The sequence below is a fragment of the Rhinoraja longicauda genome, chromosome 16 (assembly GCF_053455715.1).
Source record: "Rhinoraja longicauda isolate Sanriku21f chromosome 16, sRhiLon1.1, whole genome shotgun sequence".
In the NCBI taxonomy this organism is placed as follows: domain Eukaryota; kingdom Metazoa; phylum Chordata; class Chondrichthyes; order Rajiformes; family Arhynchobatidae; genus Rhinoraja; species Rhinoraja longicauda.
In genome coordinates, this window is record NC_135968.1 from 17,818,551 (window position 1) to 17,846,424 (window position 27,874).

The window sequence follows — 27,874 nt, forward strand, 5'->3', positions numbered from 1 at the left end:
TATTTCTAAAATAACGCCTACTATTTCAGCTCCTGCAGGTTGTTGCCTGGACGATTCTGTTTGTAATGTTATGTCATAATTGTTTTTCATAAGGGTTTGAAAGCATTTTGGAAGGGCTGTTTGTACCTAGACTTGTAAAAGATATCAACCTATTTGAAGGTAAACCTTTTATTTCTAACAACTTCATCCAAAAAAATCAAATGGCAATCTCAGGATTTTTTAAACAATTTTTTACCAGTGCTGGAAATGTTTAGAAATATTCTTGTGATGTTCCGCAGATTTGTATTTTGGAGGTGGGAGAGCAAGAATTATCTTCTGACACAAGCTAAATATTCTGTAAACTAATTATCATCCACAGTGTATGTCTGTTATCTGCTATAATGGAAAATTAATGGGTAATGAGAATCCTCAATATTTAGACGGTTGTTTAGCACTAGGCATAGGCATGAACGTAAATACAATACAAAAAGGCAAAATATGCTATTTTATTAATGAAGTAAGGTAAATAAATAGATTTTATTGTAAATTTCATCTTGCAAAATGCCTCCAGGAAGATGGATAATTGGTGATTTTTCTATAAATGGATTTTCCTTTAACAATTTCATAAATTGTAAAATTGATTTCTACTTTTGTGCTTAAATTTTTAATTTGTTGACTTGTTCTGAGAATAGTCATTAGTATTTCTCACCTTGACCAGCTAGGTTACTGATTATCTTTGTGAATTTGGCACGGTGAGAAAGACAATGCAAGGATTGGAACTCAAAGGAAAATCTTAAATCTCCCAGCTAGATTCTAAGGCCAACAATAACTGTAGATAACATAAGCTGTTGACAACCTTCTGCTTTTTGTTAGCACAAATGTAATTGAGCATGTTTATCCATTTTGGCTTTGATGTGTTTGTGTGTTGTGCAATTTGGAAAATTTATGTTAAACTGAAATGATTAGCCTTTGGAGACAAATCATAACTTGGTGTTGGTGTAATTTTTAAAAATAATTTGTCGTCTTAGACCCAAGTTGCAAGCATTGTAGATCTCAGTGGCCATATTGGAAAATAATCGCTTTTCATTTGTTGTTATTGAACACTCGACATCACCAAATAAATAAAGATGGGCACCAAGGGAATGTCAGTGATTCTTTATAAACATTTCCTAACAATGTGGCAGATGTGCTATTGGACTTGCCTGATATTGGCTTTCCTTTTAATGCTTAAAAACAATTCTGCTGACTTCAGCCATATTTGAATATAGTGTTGTTCATCCATTTTTAATTTTAGTTGTTACACTTCTTGTGAGTTGACTATTATTAACTGGCCTTTACATTAATATATATAGTTAATAATTTCCAGTACATGGATCCTTTTTATTGATAAAACAAAGAAGGATGTTAATGCTAGAGATGTGACATGATTCATTCTGGTTGCCATGTTTCATGTTAACTTTATAAGATGCAGAATAAAACTCTCACTAATTTGTGCAGCAGCCTAAACTAAATGGTAAACTCACTGGTGCTCATTGTTATCCTGCACCATGATAACAGATGGTGCTGAATTAAGGAAAGAATGTTGGTGTGGCATACATTAGCAGAACTCAATTGTTCAAATAACCATCTGATGAAGGATTCTGGAATCACTACAAATTGGACTGGATTTGGCATGTTGTAAGTGAAGTATCACTGTCTAACCCACTGTAATTTGCACGTAGTCTTGACTTTAATGTTTCGAATAATGTTATTCCCCCAACAATAAGCCTAGTTAAATCCAATTACTAGCTCCTCTCTGCTTTAATTATACTGCAAGTAGTTAACTTACTTTACTGCACATTCTGGTGAGTGCCTTCAAGTCAAGTTTATTGTCATATGCACAAGTATGGTGAGGTACAGGTACAATACAAATCTTGATACAACGTTCTGCAATCCCCCATATTAATTTGGTATCTCATTGTGTTTTCAGAAGTAAGTTGAAATTAGAGTATAATTTATTATCAGACCACTTTTGCATTAATGAAAAGGCTTTGACAGAGGGCCTGGATTCTATTGTACATCATATTGCAAGGCTACAAAAATGTTGCCGTGGTAATATCTGGGAAACAAAGGAAGAATGGAAAAATACAGTGTGTTTATAGCCTTTAGGGAACATGCTGCATCAATCATATTTCTGTTAAAAGCAGTGTTCAATTATATGAGGAAATTTCGCTTGCAACATTCTAGTCAAATCATGTTTTTCTCTGGCAGGGAGGAATTTTAAAAGTATGGCCAAGTGTACCTCTTGTCAACAAAAATGTTGAATGGTTGTCATAATAGAGGTTGCTATTGACAGATCATTCACTTTTCCTAATGAAAAATGAATTGGTTGTTTGTGGAGTGGCCTGGCACGTGGGAGGAGACGACAAAAACAATAACATTCAATTGTGCTAGGCTCAAATTATTCTTGAATTCCACAGATTATTTGCTCTCAGGTGTTTCTGATTGGTCATTTAATGATAAACTGTCTCTTTTGGTTGATAAGAGAAAAAAGAATAAGCAGTTTGGAATACTAACATTTTGATTTGATTTTAGAGACTAGTTGGCACACTTGGTTTAGAACTAAAATTCGTTATTTATTGTCAGGTTATGTTTTTTTGGTAGAGATTGTAATTTTCCAGCCTGCTCATTATTCTTTCCTTACTTGCTACCAGGCCAGTACCAATGTTGCTCTTAATTAATTGTCACGAGGTACATAAAGAATACTAATTAAAAAGCAGATCTGGCCATGATGTGTTGCCTATCCAGTTTGCCATTAAATAGAAGTAATTATACATTGGAAACACGTGTAGAGTTTGGGATATGTTCTCTGAAATGAGAAAATTAAGAGTGGTACCAGTACATAATTTTAAGCAAAAAAAAAACTTCCCCCATGTTTATAGCTCTCCTGCTCTTTGTCTGTGTTTTAGAAGCTCTTCTCGCCCTGATGGGAGCTCTGTGTGACTCCCTCATTGCTCCCTCTCTGTGATATCTACTGCTCTCCTGCTCTTGGAACATGCCTCTTCTTTCTTTATTTCACACCCTTTTATCTCCTCTTCGCACGATCTTCACTCATTTGCCAATCACCTCAGTATCCATCTGTGTCACTTGTTCGGCTTTGCCCACCCCTACCTTTCTTATCCAGGTTTCGCTCCCTGTCCCAACCACTCCGTCAGTCTGAAGGAGGGTCATGATCAAAACATCATTCCCTCCATAGATGCTGCCTAACCCGCTGAGTTCCTGCAGCACTTTGCTCAATAATATTTTGCTCAATAATTCAGCATCTGCAGTCTCCTGTGTCTCCAGTATATAATTTGCTTCTCTGCCCTTCCTAGTCTCCGTAGTGACAAACTCAGCGGTGGTTGAGCTTGACCATTGACACATCACTAGGCTGGTAGACCTGTGCATCCAAACAAAGAGAGGGGTAGCATCAGGATAGTCTTGTCAACACATGGAGTAGGTGCTACCAGTCCCCAACAATGTCCTGCATGAATTAATTAATTGAATACTGTCCAGGGCCAGCCATTTCAGCACTGGGTGGCCACATTAGTTGTCCCATCTGGAGTAACAGTAGCCCGATCAGCCATCCTCTCCACACTGGATGCCGCTGTGGGAGTGCCAGTTAAAGACAGTTACTCGTGCCAAGTTCCCAGCAGAACACTCAGCACGCAACCCGAGTGAATGCCTCCTTAACATCTTACTGCATGGCTGCCTAGAAGCTGAATAGTTGGAAGGAGTTTAGAATTCGGCCATGTTTATAAGAAGTTTTCCTTCTTGCTCTGATGGGGGTTCTCTGAGACTCTCAGTGTTCCCCCTCTGCATAGAAGCAACTATCCTCTTCAGCTGCAACAAGCAACACAATACAATCCTAAATAATGTTAGATTTTTTTTAGACTGCCCATTGCTTCCTGTCCTCGTGATGATAGGTCTTTGTGATCTTTTGTAGCCCTTAACGTATCATTGCAATTTGTAATTTAGTGTTCTCTAGTGTAGTAATGATCCTAAAAAAAACCCAGATATTCTTACAATGACAAACAACAATCCAATTTTGTTTATACCCAAACACAATCTTTATATTAGATTCAGAAGGTCCTTCCTTTACAGTATTTCTTAATCTGTTACTTTTTTTAATTTCCAATATTTGTAGTCTTTTACTTTTGCTGGACCTCCTGAAACTAGATATCATGAAAGCAAATATGAAACAAAACATTGTTTTCCGTCACAGAGACAGGATATCCTGATATGGATGGTATTGAAAGCAAAGAGTTTTAAAATGTTTACCTTGGTAGTTTTTGATGAGAATTTCAGGAGCAACTAACATAATTTTTCAGTAAGTAGCTTTCATTCATATCTGCCTCCATTTATGAGTTAATCTTAAATATACAGATAAATTATTTAAAAACTATATATTGACCTGCATATGGTAAATTGTTCTGTGGTAAATGTGTGTGTAATCTACCTTTTTAAATTTTCTTGCAGGTGTGTGGTTATTTTTTACCGCATTCTTTTCCTTAGCTTGTTTTGTTTATTGAAACTAAACTTTGAATAATTTGAGAGAGAAGAATCGTATTTGACCAGTGGTGAGCCATTTACATAGTGTGCCTCTCTCTCTGTCTCTCTCCTTCACTCAGGAAGTAGGAATGAAACAAGTTTGTAAACAAAGCTACTCTGGTTAAACTAAAGCTTATGCATTGTGTGCGAACAATGTTTCAATTCTGTTTTCTGTGTCATTTGCAGAATATCTTCCTCTGTCTTCTAACTTTTTTAGTACAATGTCTCATTTCTGCAGTTTTAGTACATTTTAGTACAATGTCTCATTTCTGCAGTTAATAGTTTCTATGTTTATGCATTATGTTGGGCTTGGATATGAAGGCTGATTGCAAGAGTTGAATGCTGTGGCTAATTTTTATGTATGTTGAAGTGTAGGACTGATAAACCAATTACGCCTTTCAGTAAGTTTCTGAGGGGGAATACGTAGTGGAGATTAGTTTTTCGTGAAGCAGTATCCGAGTTGTAAATTCAATGCGATTCATCTTGTATCTGTCTTTTGGTATCTGTCGATGGCAACAAGAACATTGTGGAGATGATATGAGATTGTATCACACATTCTTTGTATATTGTGAAAGCTCTTAAGAGTTCAACGTGGTATTTACAGTCATGCGATTCATGTTTTATTGCTGAGGCCATTAGCATATAAATTCAGATTTTTGGAAAGTAAGTCAGTGAACTGAGCAGTGTCTGATAGGTGCACCTGTGTAATAGGATTGGTATTTGCCGATGCTCTGGTACACCTTTCCAAAAGTTGTGACAGACCTAAGCAGAGCAGGTTATTTTTATGTGGTGCTAGCTACTTATGTTTTCCTCCTGCTAAAGCATCAGAAACCGATTAATACTATTTTGTTAGCATTGTCTGTAAAGTTACCATGCTGACCTTTCACTGTAACGGCATGTGTTAATTGTGCACTGTAGTCACATGTTATTTTGGGAGTGATATCCAATTTAGCCTACAATATTTGTATTGGGCCCTGGTTTGGGAGTTCTAAGAATAAAATTAATAGATGAATTGAGAAATCTTGTTATGATTGGTGTATCTTTTCTTTGAATGTTGGGATTGATTCTGTGAATATACAATATTGCTTTCTGCCTCTAACTTATTTCCTGACTTTGCATTTATTGCAATTCAGAATATGCAAATACTTTTTACAAAGAACCATGAATAAGCTCTTCCCTTAAGACAAACAAAATTTGGTGATTAATTGCATTGTGAGTGGCTGGTGAACTTAGGAATGAACAGCCGCTGACTATAGAACACAAATCAGACATTTGATATTTGCGTTTGTACCATGCAAGCTGTCCGTATCTTGTTGGAGAACTAATAACCATAATGTCTCCACCTTTTACACTGTGAACTCTGAAAATTACCTCCAAGCTTCACTTGGAGTGTCAGATTTATTCATTCGAAATCACCAGCGACAAGGGAACATTGCTGTCAATGTTGAAATGGACAGTTACTAATACAGAAGTACTAGAGATGCTATGCAGAACCATGTAAAAAAAATAATGGTGCCTGACCTGATGTGTGCTTCCATTCTATTTCTAGTGAATTTGTGCGTCACTCTACCTTTGTATGTCACAGAACACTTTCTCCCTGTGCTACCATGACGACGGAATAATAGCAAGTTGGGATAATCAGTGATTGGCATTATCATCACAGTACTCTGAAGCTTACTGCTGTATCATTATACCATTTCCATAAACATATTTGAGAGAACTTTCAAAATCTTAATCGATTACAAAATAACTGTATGTTCATCATGAAATACACATTACTTAAAATTTAAAGCTTTGTTTACATTTTCTGGCTGGTACAAATAATAAGCATCATCTCCTTTTGGTCTCTGTCCTTTCTGTTTCATTGAGTTGATCTGATGCAGACACAATGAACCAAATGGCTGCCTTCTGTGAAGTAACCAATCTATGGTTCAATGAATATGTGTAAAGTGAGTTTTATCATGTGGGTAACAATTGCTTTAGATATTTTGTATTCATGCTCGTTTATAATAGAATCTAGTGTATTGTTTGCTCGTCAATTTTATGGGTATATTTTAATTAAGACCTTAAAGGTATGTGGTACATTAGTATTTCTTAAAGAGGAAGCAAAACTACACACAAAAGTATTACTTTTATACCCGGCAATTTGTAATATTTGTTTAGTGAATTTGGTCGTGCCTCCTGTTTTGCATTTGGTTCTAATTGCATATATGCTTTTTTATAGGAACGTTTATTTGCTCTTGAACAACCAAAATTAGAAGTTGGAGAAGAGAAATCATCGAGACGGGAACCACCCAAAATTAACCCCTTAGAGAAACAAGCAGAAACATTTCTCAATGCTGTACTTCAGAAGAAAGGTAAAGCCTGAAATGGTGCCATCGTGGTCTATAAATCCTCCCGAGTTTACAAACACCCATACATGCGAGCGTATGCATGGAGACTGGAAGGATGAATTTTCCAGCTGCTGTGGGAACTAATTTTTAGCAATATCATTGCATCTTGCAAAGAAATCTGAATGGCTGAGTTAAATGCTCAGCTCTAATTATGCGTTGCCGTTGGTTGACCTATGTTTTTGTTTAGATATAACTTTAGGCAGTCGTATTAATGACTTGTGAACTGTCCAGGAACCTTGTAACTTGGGAATCCTGTATGTTGCTTGAAAAACGCAAAGTATTGTAACTCAGCATATCAGGCAGCATTTCTGGAGGACATAGATAGGTGATGTTTCGATTGGGGCCTTTCTTCATGTTCCCTGCGGATGCTGCCTGACCTGCTGAGTTACTCCAGCACTTTTTTTTGTAGTCCCTTTGTGTCTCCTGTATATTCCTTCTTGTGAATGGAAGACTTAACATTGGATGAAAATTGTCTGAATTTTATAACCACCATATAAATTGTTAATAAATGATTGTTAAAGTGGTCGTAAAAAAAGATGGTCTGGTCTGCAGCCTCTGACAGAGTTGACCACGTCATTCCAAAGACATCCAGCTAGCTTATAAGGTTTCTTTCTCTCTCTCGGCATGGCCACAGAATCGCCTGCAGTTGGTTCTTTTCATGCACTATCATCTCTTGTATTCCCTAAGGTTCTATCCTGATCCCTTCCTATTTTCATCACCATGTTGCTACATGGTTAAATCATCCAAAAACACGGCATAATTTTACATACCAATAACTTAAGGCATTCTGTTCCTGCTGCTTCTTGATTCCTCTACTGTACTTACTGTGAAATTCTGCTAGTGCAACATTATTCCCCTAGTAAAGTTACAGTGAGAAAGGGATTTTGATTGCGAACGGGTAGATATTTTTGTTTTAACTCCAATACAAATGATTCATTCAACTTGGGACAAAACATTTTCAAAGTTTTGTCCAGTATTTTAGTACTTAGTGCAAGTTACTATGTGTATGTGTGTGTACAAGAAAGACGGTTCATGTCATAACCAGCAACCTCAGAAGGAGGCAAAAAAGTAATTTTGGAGAATATAAGGTTAAAGAGGGTTATCTTAGAATTAATACCTGAACTGTGAGGAAACTGACATTGGAATGTCAATCTATGAAGGCAAGAGGATAGTTGAAGGAGTACTGTTATAGTGGTTTCACATTGCAGGGTTAGAGCACAAGCACTCCAATGTAATGGCTCTACCTAAATTGGGCTGGGCCTGAGATCCAGGCAAAAATGGTGGATGGTTTCAAGCGATGTAGCGATGCACCTGACCACCATGGTTTCAATTATAAAGAGAGATTATATGAGGATTTTATTCCTTGTGATTTCAAATTGTTAAGTTATTGAATAGAATTTAAAGGAGAGCCATTTCAGGGCATAGTCTAAAAATAAAAATTTCAGTGTGGGAAAAAAAACGTAATATGCTAGAGAAACTCAGCAGTTCAGGCAGCATCGTTGGAAGACGTGGATGGGTGGTGTTTCGGGTCAGGACCCTCCTTCAGAGTGAAATTAAGCAAAACTTCACATACAGTAAAATTCTGCTAATCTGCTAACTGGCTGTTTGAAATGCAGATGATTTAGTCATTGGCTCACATGAGATTTCTATGCTCCCTTCTCTCTCACCAGCCTCTCAGTTGCCGTGATTCTTTGAAAATTATCGGCTTCATTGGAAAATATGTTATTGTTTACTATCTAAAATAGTGTAGTATAAATAAAATAACATAAGATTAGTCCAGAAAATCTGTTGGTCAGGTGTTGCCAAAGTTCCATGTGTGCCTGATTAATGGAGTTTACTGTACATGGATTTTTGTTAATAAGGTGTATTAACAAGGAAGAGATAAGGATATGTTTATTTAGTTAGGCCCATAATCTTATTGCATAGTAGAACAGGGTCAGTGGGAGGGAAAGGTTTTAAACATTCTTATCTCATATACTTATCTTCACGCTCTGCTTCTTCTTAAGCCCTTGGCTCCTCTAGGGAGCATAGCCCATTGATAAATGTCTTCCATCTCACTCGGTTGTTGGCGATTCTTTCGAGATCTCCCCAGTTGAGCCCACTCCCAGACATTTCTGCCTGGACACCTTCACGCTACGTCCCCATAAATTGTTTTGAGGTTTTTATGTCATTGGTAGGTGTTTATTTTTTCAGAGAATGAAGAAAATTTGTATTGTGCTCAGAAAACAAATGTAGAATGTTTCTCATTTCATTTTGGTAAACTATTTCATTACTTGTTCTTCCTTGCCTTTGAAAAATGTATGATAACTCTGCACTAGATTTGCCTCGGGATCCAGCTGGCAGAAAGATTTATTAAGCAATAAAATGACATGCTATGATTGAATATTTATTTTTACAGTAGTAATGCGCACACACTGCAATCAGTGTTAAGCTAAATTTGATATAAACTATATTCCCCGGCAATAGTTGTTTTTCTAAAATTTTTAATGGTTAAGCCATGTAAAAGATGAAAATATCTTTTTTAAAAGTGGTTGGTTTAACAAGTTTCTAAAACTAGAGGGCATAGGGTTAAAGTGCATGGGAGGAGATATAGAGGGGATGTCTAGATACTCCCGACAAAGAGTAGTTTGTATTTAGAAGGAGCTGTTAGAGGAGGTGGTGTAGGCAGGAACAGTAACAACATTTAAGAGGCATCTGGACAGGTACTTGAATGAACAAGGTATACAGAGATTTATTCACAAAATGCTGGAGTAACTCAGCGGGTCAGGCAGCATCTCAGGAGAGAAGGAATGGGTGACGTTTCGGGTCGAGACTTCTTCGGACTGATGTCGAGGGCGGCACAAAGGAAGGATATAGGTGGAGACAGGAAGATAGAGGAAGAACTGGGAAGGGAGGGGGACGAGGGGGACAGAGGAACTATCTAAAGTTAGAGAGATATGGAATTAATGCAGGCGTTGGGAATAATTTAGATGGGCATGATGGTCGTCATAGATGTGGTGGGCTGAAGAACCTGTTTCTGTGCTGTGACTGTAACTATTTCATTCAGTGGTATCTGCATTATGCTTGTTTCTTTTTTAATCTGGGTACTTTAGCACTAAAGAAATCAAGAAGTGAGAACTACAGACCTTTACATGCACCCTTGTAAATAAAAATGCTGTACATTTCCTATAAAATAAGTAACATTGCTTTTCTTGTCTTTGCAGATAATCCATGTGTTGTGGACCCCACTATTACATTCGTAGTTTGTGAGATTATGCATCAAATGATCAGGGAGTTTGCCGCTAAATATACCTCAAAAACCAGCACTTCTCAGGACCCTATTGTACTCTCCAGCACCCAGGACCAAAGTACATCCAAAACGCCTGTTCTCGGTGCATGTGCTCTAAACCCTGTTTTAAGTGAGCTTCTTATGGCTGACCAAGATAGACCATTGGATCTCACCGTTAGAAAGTCTAATTCTGAATCAGACAGTCAAGGTAAGTCAAAGTTAGTCTATTAACTGTAATTTACTTTAAAAATGCTGAAATACTCGATGGATCTGGCAACAATGGTAGAGAAGAATTTATGCTTCAGATCAACGACATATCAGGCTATCAATTCAGAGATAGGCACAAAGTAATTCTGCAGGTCAGGCAGTACCTCTGGAGAGAAAGGATGGGTGACGCTTCGGATCAGGACCCTTCTTCAGACTGAAAATAGAGGATAGGGAACTGGAGGTAAGAGTTCCATCACAGTGAAGGGGTGTTTGGAGTCACTGTGATGGACGTTTGTGTTGGGGTCATGTGTCTGTTCTTTTTTGTGTGTGACTGCTATGTAGTTTCGTTCGGTACCTTGGTACCGAATGACAAATAAAGCTCTGTTGAACTGTTGAACTGTTGAAAAGGCCAGAACAAAGTAGGACCGGCAACAGATGACTAAGGAAGGGTAGAGCCCATAATGGCCCATTGTTGGCTGGAGAAGAGGTGATAACGAAGGGATACAAAGATGTGAACAGTGGAACTAGTAGGATGCCCTAGAGGGGGGAGAGGGAGGGAATGCAGGGGTTACTTGAAATTAGAGAAATCAACGTTCATACCGCTGGGTTGTAAGCTGCCCAAGCGAAATATGAGATGCCGTTCAGAAGTTGAAGTCAATTCAGTGTTAATTCTGTTTCTTTGTCCACATATGCTGCCTGACTTGCAGAGTAAAGATTTTCCATTTTTAAAAATCAATTTAAATATCTGCAATTTTGCTTTTGTACTACAGTTTAAAATACTTTGTTGGCAAGTGCATATCCATAGAAATACATTTGTGTATAGGTGATGCTTGCATTTGCAAGTGCTTGGGTGCTGAGCTCTAAGCCATTGTCAGTACTTTCACTGAAATATAATAGAGGATGGGACTTGCACACAAAGATCCTCACCTAACCTGTCTCTACTGCCTTCACTGCACTCTAGCACTAAACATTTATGGGAAAACACTGGGAACTTTATAATTTCACAATTCATCTCTCGAGTCAATAATCAAAGGCAAAATGGCTGATCATATAGGAAAGCAGAATGTAATTAAACCTAGTCCCATGTTCCCTTTAAACACAATGGGTTCAATGGTAAAAAACAAATCAAAAGTGTGGTGGAGTTTTAATTGGAATTACACCTAATTGTCTGGAAGGTTTGCCAGTCCAGCACCAGAAAAGTCCCTATCCTGCCTTGTTAACGGAATCTTACTATGGTTAGTATCAACTGGTCTTTTTTCAAATACTTGTCTTTGTTGTCTGGATTATCTTACTTTGTGGAATAAGAACTATATGTGGATCAAATTTCTTCTGGGTGATCCAATTTGAATATTAAATGATTTTATTCTGAATTATATTTTATCACAAACTAAATTTCAAAATGATCTCTTCTCGTTTTGTGAGTTGTGAATCTGTCGAATTCTCTGCCACAGAAGGCAGGCCAATTCACTGGATGTGGAGGCCAATTCACTGGATGTTTTCAAGAGAGAGTTAGGTATAGCTCTTGGGGCTAACGGAATCTAGGGATGTGGGGAGAAAGCAGGAATGGGGTACTGATTTAGGATGATCATTCATGATCATATTGAATGGTGGTGCTGGCTCAAATGGCCTACCCCTACACCTATTTTCTATGTTTCTATAATTATGTCACCATTAGAAAAGGTAAGTGTACCTGATGCTATAGATTATATCTACAGGAACAATTCCCCAGGAGTGTTACCCTACTCGTTATTTATTCCATTCTGTCAAATGCAGTATTTTTATACAGTTTTATGGAAACCTATGTGAATTTTGAAGAACAAATGGAGGTGATAGGTTTCCAGGAACATGATTATCAATGGCTTGTATTTTGGATAGCATAATGGATAGAATTAGATTGGAATAAGTGTTTTTGCATTTTCTGAATAACAAACACACAAATCCAAATCTATATCGATAGTCCTGCATGTAATTTGGTCTTTCTTTTTCCAAAATGCAATGTAGAAAGGGGATTAAGGATTTGACCCATATGTAGCGGAAGAGTGAGAGGGGAGGAGATGTTAGCAATGTGTAATTATGCATAACATTGTAATGCATAATACGTAATATAGAACGGAAGATTTGGACAAATGGAATATAAGCCATCTTTTCTAATATGTACAAATTTGAGGCTCATATTTGCAAATTATGAACAATAAAGGGTGAATTTTTTTTGTTGCACTAAACAGGGATGCTAAACAAGTGGAATGGATTGTCGCCATTTTTATTGGACCAATTAACTCTGATGTATTTTTGAGAAAGAGCTAAGCTAGATAGGTTATTGGCAACAAATGGTTTTGAGGTTGTTGGAAATATGGACGGGTAGTCTGAACTGAAAGTCTATTGGCTGAAATTTTCTATGGTGCAACTATTCTGAAATTCAAAACGACATTCAAGAGTATCATGCAGAAATAAAATCAAAATCTTTTTTTAAATCGTCTAACAGTAACAGTAACAGTTCTTTTTACATAATTAGACATCCTAAGATGTTGCACAGAGGATTTGTCAGGCAAGATTTGATTGCTAGCCATGTAAGGAGATATGAGAGCAGTGATGAACACCTTGGTGAAAGAGGTGAGTTAGTGTCCTAAAGGATGTATGACAGAACAGCTAAAAGGTTTGGGAGTTTGGAGAAGCAATTTCAGAACTTTCCTTTAGCTACCAGTGGTAGAAAATTGGTATCATAGGGCTGAAATTGAGGGATGGGAAGAGTGGTGGATATCGAGGAATTTCAACTCCAGGTTGAAAATTTAACACAAAAATTAGAAAATGTTGGAATTGCTCAGCGGGTGAGGCAGTATCTGTGCATAAAAAGTGAAGCAGTTAACATATCAAGTTGAAGACCATTGGAACTGAGAAGGAGACTAAAAAATGTTAGTTTTAAATTGCAGGCTGGTTGGTGTTGGGAGATGGATAGGACCGAGGGAATATCTGCGTTAGGTTAAGACTAGGGTTGCTGTGGGATGAGTTGTTAACAGGCAGTAAGGCAGTGGCAAAGAAGTGTAATATGTTACAAATAACAAGTTGATGCGTATAAATGCAGAGGAGATAAAAAATACTGACATAAAGATCACAGACTGATGCACACAATTAACAAATTCATCATCCTGGGGTTATTGATATGTATTTCTTTATGCAGATGGAGTGCTTGATCTGTCTACCAAGAAGAGTTCTTGTGCTGGCACTGTTTCTGAAAGCAAGCTTGTTGATTGTTCCTCTTCTGCTGTTTTAGCCAAAGGGTAAGCATTAAAATTGTCTAAAATTATTATCATCCTTCAAGTATTTCATCTTTTCAAGTACAGGAATGCTGGACTTTGTCCATTAATTTTAAAGGATGTCTCCTAGACTTCATCAGTGCAAGAATTGCAACATTATTTTAGATATCTTCCATCATAGAACTTTTTATTAACTCCTTTCATATGATATTTTAATTGCGTAGTCTTCAATTAAATATTCCATACTTAGATGATCTTTTCGGATTTTCACTTGATATTTTCTTTATAGTCTTAAATGTTTCAGCATTTAGGTTGTTCTGATGACATTGTACAAGACATACAAGGCATAAAATAACAAATCCTTAAACTCCATGTATGATGAATGGAAATTTAAATGTAAACATTGCCAACCTTTTGTTTATTGTGAATTGTTGATGCTTGGAGAAGCTAAAGCTTCATTTGTACCATGCAGTGCTATCCCTTCAGAGTTTCTTCTGCAGTTCTTAAATCACACAAATACCCCCATTGGAATGAATGCTTTCTACACCTTTTCTGATAGTGAACCACTATATACAGTGATATATCTGCAGTTAAAACCATGCAGAAATTGGGCCTGGAAAACAATCCTCATTCAGTGGTTTATTTCTCAAAAATGTATTGAAAATATTTTTTTTAGGTGTAGGTTTAAGTTTTATGGAAAATGATCTTGAAATCAGATAAAAATTGGGTGGCACTGTGGCGCAATGGGTGGCACGGTAGCGCAGTAGTAGAGTTACTGCCTTAGCGCCAGAGACCTGGGTTCAATCCTGACTATGGATTCTGCCTGTATGGAGTTTATACTGTCTGACTGTGTTTTCTCTGGGTGCTCCAGTTTCCTCTCACATTCCAAAGATGTACAGGCTTGTAAGTGAATTGGGTTTGGTAAAATTGTAGATTGTCCCTAGTGTTTACATATTCTGGTGCTGCTGCAAGTAAGAATTTCATTCTTCTATCTGGGAAATATGACAATAAAACACTCTTGACTTGTGTTTAGGGGAGTATTGGTGTAGAGGGGGGTGATCGCTGGTCGGCAAGGACTTGGTGGGCCGAAGGGCCTGTTTCCGTGCTGCATCTCTAAAGTCTCAAGTAAAGTCTAAATCTACCTCTTGAAAGAATTACGGATCTCCCTGGAACCATGGCATAGAATTAATTTGTGACTTTTCTGAATGAATGATTAGGGTTGTCCACTCAAAGTGTCACAAGAGATAAAATATTATGATTTTGGACACTGCTGTGATCAGGAGATTGCAACACTTATTAGTTAGGGATGAAAATTTAAGAATAATGTTTATGTAGGGTCGGAGAAGCAGTTAGGAATATTAAGAGGACTGATAGAAAAGTAGGGTATAAGGAACGAGCTGCCAGAGGAAGTAGTTGAGGCAGGTACTATCACAATGGTTAAAAGACATTTGGACAGGTGTATGGATAGGATAGGTTTAGAAGGATATGGGCCAAACACAGATGGGACTAGTGTAGATGGGTTATGTTGGTTGGTGTGAGCTGTATGATTCTATGACATCTATAACAAATATGGATATTTGGAATAGTCTTGAATATTATTCTGGTGTGTTTTTCTATAGCTTAGACCAAGGCTAATTATTGTGATTCCAGTGTTTTGCCAATGTCCTAAAGTGAACTTCCCAATGGTCATGATTTAGTATTACACCACTGTCCATCTATTTTGCAAAAAATTGCAAGAGAGCAAGATATTGAACAACATTTTTTTAATGCAACAACACTGTATTCTGGAAAAGGATCAGTTATTTGAAAACTGATTTTATTTGTAAATGGTCCATAAACCCCACTGATTCCCTCCCAATTTCTCTGGTGTTAGATTAATATCCTCTTTCCACCTTTTTGAAAACTGGTTTTCCCTAAGGCTGCTTGGTTGGATGTTACTTTCACAAGATTACAACACCACTGAAGAAGAAGTGAAAATGCATGACAGTCTGGAGTTTCCTTATTGTGGACTTTAGACTACTTATGTGTGCTTGTACACATAGACTACTTGTGTGTGCCCTGCTCTTTACTAAAATGCTGGTGATATTCAGTGGATATTGTGTACGCAATTGAAAGCCATCTTCAGTCATCTAGTTTACTTGGTTATTTCCTGAATAGAGCAGATTTCATGTTTTTTTTAAATCATCAGCCTTGCTTATGAGTATGATCTTTAGGTAAGTACCTAGAATTCATAACGTCTTTACATGAGACATTAATCTCATTAAGATTCAATCAATGTATCAGGTGAAATTTAAAACCCATGGAAAAACCTGAAGGAAAATATGCACAAGCTTCAATACTAAGATTGTTTTTCCAAACAAAATATTCCAGTTGTACATCTCATTGCATCTTGTGGGTTATTGCTAGCATAGATTTATTACTCTATTTGTTTGCTTAACGAAAATTCTTTGAGAATTGCTGAATTGTAAAGACAGAAAATTAATGCCTAAATTATTTGTCTTAAAACAGAGTACTTATTTGAGTTGTCACATTTTTAATATAAGGAAGGCAATTTTCTTTTCATTAATTTTCTTTTCAATGGTTTCCATGCCCGAGACAGAAATCCGTAAGAAACAGTATAAAAATGTGTGTTGTTTATAGACATATCTAAGCTGAAAAAAAAACCTATTTGCGAATGAATTTGATCATGAACCTTGTATTTCAGTAATAAAACACAACATTTATGTGGTGGTCTCTAACTTCATGTGGTCAGTGAGGGACAAGATAGTTGATCATCATGTTCACTTATGGTACTGTGACATTGGATTGAGAAAGTGAACTTAAGGCGCATATTGTGAAACTTGAGTATAATAAAGTACAACCTTTGTAGAATTTCTGTGAGCATTTGAAGTGGGAAATACAATTTGGGAAATATTCTAAGTGCACAGATTCTGGCTGCTTTAAATTCTTTACTCTCTTTACAAATAATATATTAAAACATTCTTGTCACCTATTTTGTGATGGGATTTTGCACCCTAAGTAGAACTGTATTAAAAATGTTAATCCTATGAAGTCATCTTTATCAGCGTGCTACAACTTTACACAAAAGCTTGTGTTAACCGTGCCCTTGTTAGAACAGGGTAATAAATTTACTAGTACAATAATATAATTACACCATGTTCTCATTTTGTTGTTTATCCTGGAATATTTGAATATATTTTAATTAAAATTATAGCAATGGATCTTTCAAGAGCAAAGTGCTATGGCTTATAAATTTAGTTGTCTTTCATTGCCCATCAGACCTGCAGGTTGAAATTTCAAAATGGACTGCCATGTGCTACCATTCTATTAATAGAGTGAATATAGAAGCAGCAACATGAATCCTAAATATCTCATTTGGCTACTGCAATAAATATCCAGGCCACAAAGACCAAAGCGATAGTTTGACTCCAGGTATGCACCAATTAATATCACCATTGTTGGATGGAAATTGGGGTACTAAATTGACTTGGAAACAATTCTACTCCATCCAACTATTCAGCGATCATCAGTAGAAAGTACTCTTGTGTGGATGAGAACAGAATGAACTGATATGTAACCATAGAGTTTTACCACATTGAAAGAACTCTCTAATTAGTCCTACTCTGCTATTTCCCTTTGGCCCGACAAGTATTCCCTTTTCAAAGCTCTGTCATCAAATACCTTTCTGCATGTCTTTCCTTGTTCTCGAGTGGGCCATTGGGGGAAAGTATCAGGTGGTCTTAGCATGGTGGAATTGTATACCCTGAGTCGTGGTTGTGAAAGTAATTACTGGGAGTCACTGATCAGCATGATGAAATTATTGATAACTTTCAGGTTGGGTTAATCAAAATAGTAATTTTAAATTGTTTTCATTTCTAAAAAAATGTGAAATAAGTTGATGAAAGTGGGGTTTGTTCAAACGTAGAATTTTGAATATATTGTGGCTTGACTGCTGTATCTGAATCTTTGGCTGACTCTTTTATTACTTGTTTAGAGGTAACGTCACCTTTGCATTTGTAGAACGATAATGCATGTTAAGTTGTAATGTGCAACAAAGCTCGTGTGTGTGTGTAGAATAATCATGCAGGTCAATCCAACAGAAATTATTTCACTGTTAAAATACACTGACTGCCCTTGCAGTTGTAGTTTTTGTATTTTGGAGGACTTCATCCCTCAGTTTACGTTATTTCAGAATGTCGGTGAATATTTTCCAAACATTGAATAAATAATAGAAATCTAAAATTGATGCAGAGGCTGAGGCTATTGCAATCTATAGATTCATAGTAATGTTACCCAAGCAAGGTTTTCTAATAAAGGAGTGACCCCCATCCATCCCTTCCTGCCTGTGCAAGTCCTGCTCACCTGAGTTTCCTTCCATCCAATCCTAGGCGTCCAGGGAGAGCCGGACAACAGCAATGGGACAGCGAATCGCAAAGTGTTGAAGGAGTACTTCCAAAGTCGCTACGAAGCTTTCAGGCCGTGACACAGGACGGTTACGAATCTTCTGTTATTCTCAAAATACCAGTGACTCGATCAGCCCACAAGGGTGAGGAACCTATCAACAGGAACGAGGCATCTCCCACATCCAATTTAGGGCCAACTTCTCAGCACCGTGGGCAGCACTTAGTTCTAGCCAGAGAGGCCCCCTGGGCCAAACCACATTATGAGTTCAATCTGGAACATGCCAGCTTCAGGGGAAATGATAAGCGTGCCGATACCAAGGAACTTTCTTCGCACCAAATTACATTTCAGAGGGGATCTGTTCAGACAAAAAACGATGCAAAGAAAGACCAGGGCCATTTTGCTTCTGTAGATTTGAAAATACCACAGGTGCGAGGCATGGATCTCACTTGTGGAACCAGTGCCACAAATCATTACACGTGTAGCCCTTTGCTCCTGAATTCACAGATTGAAAGCGCACTTCATAGGAAACTCAGAGTGATCCTCCCAAAGCAGAATCTGTGGCACAGGAAAGGGGTGGTGAATCTAATCGATGGAGGGCACGATTCCTGGGACTCATTTGTGGATCAGCCAACCTCCAGTAAGCAGCAGGGCACATCTGAGCAAGAGGGTGACTCAAAGCAGCCCAGAAAGAAGCGCGGACGCTATCGACAATATAACAATGAGATCCTCGAAGAAGCGATCACTGTGGTAATGAATGGGAAGATGAGTGTCTCAAAAGCCCAAAGTACTTATGGAATCCCACACAGCACCCTGGAGTATAAAGTGAAAGAGCGGCTTGGTACTTTGAAAAACCCACCGAAGAAGAAACTGAAACTCCTCGGCGCTGAGCCCCAAGAGGCAGATGACGAGCTAGAACACAGTCTTAGCAATTCAAAGGCTGAGTAGGGTTTTGTGTTGGTGCTAATACTTTTTTGGTCTGGGTGAGCACTAGCATTAGCAGAACAACAATTTAAATAGACACCATGGACACCATGGTTGGGATGAAATGGGTGGGGGGGGGTGACTGAGCTTCTGCTATTGAGAGAAGCTAGAAATCTGAAGTTTAAAAAAAAGGAAATGTTGGAATAAGTTCAGATGAAAGAACATCAAGCCAAAATATTCCCCCTTTGTGAATGCTGGGTATTAACGATTTCTATTTTATTTAGAGCAGTATTATGGTCCAGTGAAAAGCAAAGATTGCGATATAATCTCTTCCTAAATACTATTTGTGCATCTTTTTGCACAAAGATGTATGAACTGTAGGTGGAATAGATTTTGTAATCACCTAGAAAGTATCAGTGCAAAGGTGAACGGGGCTTGCAATAGGATCACCACACGTATGGTAGCTTTCTATGAAATTGAGTTGATAAATTGAATGTTGGTAACCTACAAGGCAAGCCAGGCACTTTTCATTATATAAGTGTTTTCTGTTCTCCATCAGGACAAGAAATGCAACTGACTTGAAACTGATTAGGTTTATACTCTGGGCATTTCTAGCCAAGCAAAGAAACGAGAATATTTTTTACCAAACCATTTTCTGCCCGTTTAAATTACATTTCGGAATTTAGTATATTAAACCAGTCAATGTTTTGAATTTAAAAAGTAAGGAATTAGATTTACACTTTAATTTGTTTAAAGTCTGATACAGAAACACAAATATGCAGCATAAGAAAATGGCTCTGCGTTTTTGGTTGTCTTGAATAAGCATCAAGATTTATTTTGTAGTGGATCAGAAATATCCAAGACGAGGCAAGTGCTTCGTTCTCGGCACTCAAAATGTAACGTAAATAAAAGAAAAAACATAGGTCCGTAATTTCATCGTTTGCCCGTTTGATCTCCAACCTCCTGTTCGTGCGAAATTTAACTGGAAATAATAGCGAGGCAGCAGCGTGCTGAGAATAAATCACCTTGGCACCGATTATTGAGCTAATTGTATATATTTATTGGGTAACATCAATTCCTGTCTCTCTCTGTCCTCACCGTTTTAACTAAAATGAAACAGGCACATGCAGCAGCTTCTAACCTTGCTCACAGCGGCGGATTGACGGCTGCTGTAACCAGTCGGGGAGTTGCACTCTGCTGAGCCAATCGGGGCCACGGCAGGCGGGATGCCTCAGGTCCCTTTCACCAAGGCTTGTGGACTCTTGGGATGTTACTGTAGTTGTATCTTTTTTGGGGGAAAATGGCTTTTGATCCATTTCCCTAAATGGAGTTCAAAGGCAATGGAGTCATTGTGAACTGGAAATCGTCTGTATGAACTGTAAGTTGATTATCATGAGTAGGTAGGCTCAAGAGAAAAAGGTTTTTTTGTTTTACTGTTGTCTTTCTATTTGACCCAGATATTTTTAAAAAACAGACTTGCTCATTCACTTAATCCTATAAATTATTTATTTGAAAACTCGTAGCAAATCAAGATGGATTAGTGGAGCAAGAGGGTGAAATAGAAGCTTGGCTGTGGATAATAAAAGAACGTTTTGTTATGGCTACGCTTTTATTTGATTTCATTGGAAACAGGCCTAGTTAAGAGGCAACGTCGAGGAGCGGAGCTCTTGAAAACCCACTAGAGGTTGTAACTCTGTACGGTCTACCCGAGCCAATCCGCCCATCATCCCCGCTGTCCTTCCTTCATCTCTCCTCCCGAATTCATGTTAATCGTCAATATTTAAACCTCGTTAACCTGCTGGTGTTTCTTTTGAAGGATTGTTTCTTTTGAAGGATTGTTTCAATGCGATTACCAGTCAACATTGATACCCCCACTTCACCCAATACTTCCTGTTTGACATACTATTGCATTAGGCGCTCTGGTTCGATGTGAGTGGTCTAGGCTTATTTTTATGATGTTTAATTATTGTGAAAATAATGCTCCTAACAGCATCTTTAGACTGGAAAATATTTATTACGGATGAAATTTAGATTTCCCAAAAAGAGAATAGCAAACATTGGATCTTTGCACGCAAATTGTCGGGGTTGGAGCATTAAAATATATAGCAACGCCTTAGTGAATACTAACACATTTTGTAAAATTTGTAAGGCATTCTGAAGTTGGCACTGTCGTTTGATAATGTTTTGTGGAGTTGTTAACAGATCGGTAGGTGTCGAATTTATAGTGTCAGTTTTAAAATGTCTTCTGTCTGTTTAAAATTTAAATTTCATAACTTTATTAGATGGTCTTCTGTCCTATAAGAACATGTACAGTTGGTTTACATCAGACTGATCTGAAGATGGCACACAATTTTTCCCCATCTTCACATCTGGATCTTAGAGGACGAAAAAGACTTTATAATCTTAATGTTATAGCTTTTTAACACTGTAAGGGAGCTAAAGTATATCTAATTTAGACATTTGGCCAATACATTACGTCTTTGAATGCCAGATAATATTTTAAAAGTATGTGCTCTATAAGAATATCAGTGTAGGACTAGTATACACTAACTAGTGTCGGTATAACTGCAGGATTAAGAATCAGAATTAGATTGGTAATTTATTTTGGAAAGCGTTATTTTAAAAAAACAATGCCAAATCTGTTCAAAACCAATCTCACTTTTAAAATAGCAGGAAATTGGGGAAACAATATGAGGAGCATTTTAAGTGTATGTAAGCTTTGTAGTTGGAAGTTGATATGTATCTATGGTGCAATTTAAAGGTGTATCCTATACATTGGATTGGACACAAAATTACAATTGGAGTTACTGGGCAACGTGAAGGTGATTTTTAAAAAAAAACTGGACAAAAGTGGATCATTATTTGATTGTTCTTGTTGAGAAATAAAATTGGCTATTTCGTTCTCTGATTATGCATGCACTTATCTTTTGAACCAAGGTGCTATTAAGTATAAACAGTATTATAGTACAGTGTAGACACAAAATGCTGGAGTAACTCAGCGTGCCAGGCAGCATCTCTGGAGAGAAGGGATGGGTGACGTTTTGGGTCGAGACCCTTCTTTAGACTGATGAGAGTACAGTGTTTTGTGATATGTGTGAGAGTTAGGACGGGTCCCCTTGACTGCTGCTTCACTACATTTTATCCAGTTTGTTTTCAGGTAAAGAAAAAAAAATTGGTTAATCACTTCCTTCCACAAGGAAAGGAGGAAATAAAATCTAAGGGGTATATATTGCTGGATTGCAATTGTAAACATAAAGAGCAAAGTTGGGGGGGCTTGTCTGGGTTGTAGGAGGTAACATCTGAAGAAAAAGGAACCAAGGGATCTGAGGGACGGCGGGATGGACAGCTTATCTTGCACTACTGTATAAAGCTTGGGCTAAGTAATGGTCTTTTTCTGAAATTCCACTTGCTGCTTTTAGTAGAAGCATGCATTTGTTCTGCTTCTATACACAGTACAGAGGAATGCATTGGCCATTGGTACATTTGGCACCATTATATCATTTTGCAGCATTAATGTTACTTAAAATAGGAAGTTAGCAGGTCGGGTGGGGAAATGTCATTTTGTTGTCTATGCAGAGACATTAGTTTGAATTGTAGACAACTTGACCATTCCAGAGTGAATCTGTTGGTACAGTGGTGTTGTAGGTCATTCTGTGTCCGCACAGTTGCAGTGTGACAGGCATAGCCCTGATATTGGCTACTATTTTTTATTTTTTAGTTGTTAATTTTTCCAAAGGTACTTCATTGGAGTTTGCATGTTCTTCCCATAACTGCGACAGGGGTTTGCCAAAGGTGTTCTGGTTTGTTAATTGGCACTGTAAATTACCTATAAGTATAGGTGGGCGGGTCTAATGGACACATGTGAGAGAATAGGTCATGGAGAAATTAGTGGGGGAATAGCTTTGATGGTATTTCCGACAGTCGGCATTAAATTTGATGGACTGTATGATGTCCGATGTCATAAGGAAAGCATGAAATAATGTGCTCTTCAGACTTTAATTGTTATAATGAATAATGTTTTTATCTTTAATGTTTTATAGTTACCTTTCATTCTCACTCATAAATATACACACTTATGAGTTTATTCTTTTTGGGATGTAAGATTTTGTTAAATGAGCCTTTAAAAAAATATATATATAGCTTAGAATAGTGCTTGTTTTGCTTTTAGATAATTGTGTAAATTTGTGGAATAATTTTCCTGATCCAACATAGATTTGTATTCTTTTAAATTTACAATTTCATATAAGGTGGACAGTGAATCTGTGCTGGGCCCTGTAGAGCAAATACAGTAGTCCTGTTTTCCTCAATTTCCTATACCTCTGCAACATCTTTGACATACAAATTCCCCTTTTGATTCTCTCTGCCATTAATTTGCTCTTGAAGAGTAAATTACACTAGCCAGTAAACCTACCAGTACATCCTTGATGAGGAAGCAACCTAAAGCGCCCAGGTGGTGATGAAGAGAATATGCAAATGGTGTACAGATAGCATGCGAGATCAGTATCAAACTGGGTCCCTGGAGCAGAGGGGCAGGAGCACAAACTGCTGTGCCATTGTGTTGCTTGGCTGACAAATAAGAAATGGTCCCTTAATCAAAGCAGCATATATTGACAAAGGTCTTTGCTTTCATGAATTGTTAATAATCAGATGTCTTTTGGCTGGATATAGCTGTTGTTGATTCAAATACGTTAACGCTACAAGTTTGACCAGTTAAAAAAATTAAAAAATATATATAAAGTTGAAACCTTGATTCGATATGTTGCCCTTAATGTGGCTAAAAAAACCATGTTAATTTTACCCTCCATTTGTACAGGCCTTCAATGTTGGAAATATAAACATGGTAATTTTCAGTGGTTCTGCAGCCCATTGTGCATCAAAGAGTGGTGGGTTTTTGCACTCTCAAAGCCTGATCTCTCTATTCTCCAAGATCATGTTCTGGATTTTGATGAAGTATTAGTTTCAATCAAAGAAGTTAACAAAGGACCAGCAGGTCACTTTATTTAAATGACTGAGTAGTTTAATAAAAAGCAGTATTTCTGCAGAAATGGCAGCTCTATTTTAAACTTAATTTTTCAAGAACAATTTTTACAAATGTATTTTGTTTACTTTTTTATTTGAAGGAGTGTCATGTTTCCATAGGAGTGCACCCAGGTTAGTGCATCTTTGAACTTGGATTAATCACTGGTTCACCATAACTTCATCTTTAAAAGTTCTTTCTTGATTTTAGTTTCAAGATGTAATGGAGGTTACTTAACTGAAAACCTATTAACAAATATTTTCTTGATATATGAATAGAAGGAAAGGCCCCATAATGCTCCCGAGACTACAAATGCATAAACTAGTCCCATACATAAAGAGCAGAACGATGCTTCAAAGCTGCTGGCTCTGACTGATGTCTTTTCGAGTTCAGTCTTAATAATATCTTAGTGTTACGGTAAATTGCTGCAGGCATTAAAGCAACCAGAGAGCTCTAATTATTTCAGCCTGTGTCTGTTGTAATTAAGGTGCTAAAGTAGAAACAGTTTATGGACCAGAAGCACAGATAATTGTGATTCTAAATTGAAATGTCTTGGACATTTGAATATGCCTTGCCTGCATTTTTTTTAATCCATTTCAAATTTTTAAATTGTGTTCACTGTGGTGTTTTTTACATCTAAATTGTAGATAGTTGTGCATTTAATAATTTTGAAGTAGGACAAGAATGGGGACATTTCCAGAATCTGACACTCAGTTACGAAGGCTTGCATATGATCATCTTGGACCAAATGTTTGCCTCAGTTAACCGAGAACATTGATGTTTTGTCACCTGACGTGACAGCCTTAAAAATATGCATTTGTACGTCTGTAGGAATCGATAAATTTAAACATTTCTTCAGCCTTTAGAGATAGGTGGTTGTGATGTGTGATCAAATATATTCTGCTGGGGATTTGATCTGAACCAAAAGAAAAGAATACAAATGCTAATGCTCACCTAGAACATAGCTCATGACAGTGAAATGTCTGATGGTCTTATGCTGTGTTTGTACTGCAATTGTCTTAAAACTTCATATCTAATTATGCACAACTTCATTTTACTAATATATTAATATGAGAGTTGTTGTCATTTTTTATCAGTAACCTTGCAGCCTTATTTATTAAGATTCATAACCCTTGATGATATATTGCAGGATCTATGTACTGTTTGTGTTTTGACACTGCTGTTTCAATTCCATTGTTAATGTGCTAATTGTCTCACGAGTACTGGCAGAACTGCGTGATGACAATGATGTCGTTTTCTGTGAATTCAGCAGAAAAGATTTCGTGAAGTAATGGGTTTTGAAATATAGAACTATTGAGCAGCTTACACTAATGTGTAATTGCTGCCTTTTTTTAATAGGCTGCCAGAGAAGAGGAGATTACCTCAAGGCTAAATGATTTGTATTTCTTTTGGAAATCAAATCTAGAGAAGTCTCCCAAAGTTTTCATATCCACCTCTCTGACTTCAGAAAAAAGTTGAATGAGATCTTATTTAATGCAAAATTAATTGATTGTGACCAGCTTGACTATTTACTTACCTGCTTATTTTATTTATTTATTTATTTGTTTGTATTTATTTATTGAAATGCATTCACGTGAAGTGTTAGACTTACATTTTATTTGCCCAAAATGAATTTGAGCCAAGTGCTGAAGTTATGCTGTTTTCTAGCTTTTTTTCTCTCGGCAATGTTAATGTTTCAATGCAAAACATTTAAGATACTTTTTTTAAGCATGTTTGACATCTGGTCTTCACAGCGTTATATTTGGCAACTGAAGAGTTGTATTCACAGAAACCAGGCCCGAGCACAACTCATCTCGCTAAGTTTTAGGTTCTGTACTTGCATTTGCAAGTTTGAAACGGGTATATTTCCTGTTGGGATGCTTTTCATGATTTTGCCTGAATAATAAGGTTAAACATGTTGCTGTAACATTACTTAAAATGACAGGTACACCATCCTTGAGTAGAAATGAAGTCCATTCTAAAACAAAAGTACAAAAACTGAAAGTTTGCCATTGTGGGGAAAACTTTGAACTACCTAATTGGATGTAATTTCAATGTAGTGAAGATTTGTAATAGTTGTGTTCACAAATGAAGATAAGAAACTTCTCTACTAGAAAATTAACAAAGGCATCAATATCAGCATAATGGAAGACATCATGGTGTGATCTGAACTGTAGCATCCTCATTAGTCTGGCACCTTCAGTCACATCATTTTTTTACAATTATGGCAAAAATACATTTAATGCACGAAAGTCATTTCATGGAGTAAGTTTAGGCAAACTTAATGTAGTCAGCAAAGACCCATACCATTGAAGTACACCTACTTGGTATACTAAATGACAACCTCATTAAGTTGGCCAGTGGGAAATGAAAATATTTCTCATGTTGAGCTGTTTTATGGTAAGGTGAAGTATTAGGTGCTGTAGGTATTAGTATGGTATAGTTGCATGTTTAATGCCATCATTGGGAACTTCAAAAAAATCCATTCTACAATACCATTGTCTCCTGTATCTTGTTATATGCATAAAGGAAAATAGTAATGCTCTGTTTCTTATGAATGAAATTTACAGTAGTTACAAATGTCATAATCTGGTGTAGTTTCTCAGAAATCTGGAAATACTAATGTCCACACTGGCATATAGAGTCAAAGAGTCTTGCAGTGTGAAAACAGGCCCATCGGCCCAACTTGCCCACAGCGACCAACATGTCCCATCTACACTTGTCCCACCTGCGTCATCTTTTAACATTGAAAAGCATCTCAATGTACCTTACAGAAGTAGAATTTACTAAATGACATAATAATTAATTATCCAGCAAAACTTCAAAGATTTCCATTTATCCAGTAGGACAAGCAGCATCCGTTGGGAGAGATGTTCAGGGGAAGGACCTTTCATGAAATTCTGACCTGAAACATCAACTCTTAACAGCATTTTTTTTGTGTGATAAATTACTTTTGGCAAGGAATGAGTGAAAATGGAAAACCACTATTGAAGCAGATATAAATATAAAAATTAATTTGCTGCAACTCACTCCTGCATCACTTCCATCGGTGATGGGAGCACTGGCCCACATTGATGTTAATTCCTTATGCTATCGTTCTTAACCGGTTTATTGCTGAGGGAGAAGTCAAAGAATTTCCCTCTACCATCAAAATAAATCCTTTCAATGCATTGATCTTTGGATGTGGTTATCCCTTTAGTATGGACCTGTTTTGAGATGTTTGATAATTTGTATGTTTAAAAAAAAAAAGATTCCTATAAAATTGAATTCCAAATGCTAATTAAGTTAAAACTGTAAGGTCAGCTCCTTGAAAATTGATGCCCTTTGTAGTGCACATCCCTAAATTTAATTAAAAAAATCATTGCAGTTGATCATTAAATATATTGAAATGGATTTGAAATTCAAATTTAACGTTCCGTTCTCATCTTTTTTAAATTATCAGACCATTTATGCATTTTTCTTTCGCAATTGTGACATATTTAGATCGTTGAATGTAATCTTGACTCAAAAGCGGTGTTTATCTGATTTTTCTAATCCAGGTAATGGGTTGTCATGGAAACTATAACCAAGATTTTAAAGAGATCAGGTCAGGGGCAACATATCTCATTTGTGAAACAAATTAATTGCGCTGCAACACAACAGTAATGTAAAAAGCAGGGCAGCAAATGTATTTAAAACACGATTTAGCAAATTATTTCATACCATCGTTTTAGAAAATGCAGATTGAATCCTATAATCTTAATTAAAAAATAAAGGTGCCAGATTCCGTTGGAATGTCATTTTGTATATCTTCGAGGAGCAAAAATTAATATTCTTTAATAAACTTGAGAAGAATTGAAGTAGATAAAATTGGCTATAGCACACA

The 27,874-nt window shown here is 37.0% G+C and overlaps 2 protein-coding genes across 3 annotated transcripts in view; both read left to right on the forward strand.

Annotated features, from left to right (window-relative positions):
- The window catches only part of lcor (ligand dependent nuclear receptor corepressor), a 27,547-nt gene extending 8,483 nt beyond the window's left edge, over positions 1–19,064 (forward strand). For both annotated transcript variants that reach the window (XM_078413326.1, XM_078413327.1), the window contains exons 2-5: positions 6,773–6,905; positions 10,145–10,417; positions 13,592–13,691; positions 18,056–19,064. In XM_078413326.1, coding sequence (XP_078269452.1) covers positions 10,195–10,417; positions 13,592–13,691; positions 18,056–19,016 — 1,284 coding nt within the window. In that variant the 5' untranslated portion in view covers positions 6,773–6,905; positions 10,145–10,194 and the 3' untranslated portion in view covers positions 19,017–19,064. The remainder of the gene's footprint in view (positions 1–6,772; positions 6,906–10,144; positions 10,418–13,591; positions 13,692–18,055) is intronic.
- A 337-nt stretch (positions 19,065–19,401) lies between these two features.
- Positions 19,402–27,874, forward strand: part of LOC144601293 (uncharacterized) — a 33,409-nt gene continuing 24,936 nt past the window's right edge. The window contains exon 1 of the mRNA XM_078413325.1: positions 19,402–20,370. The gene's annotated coding sequence lies outside the window, so the exon portion shown is untranslated. The remainder of the gene's footprint in view (positions 20,371–27,874) is intronic.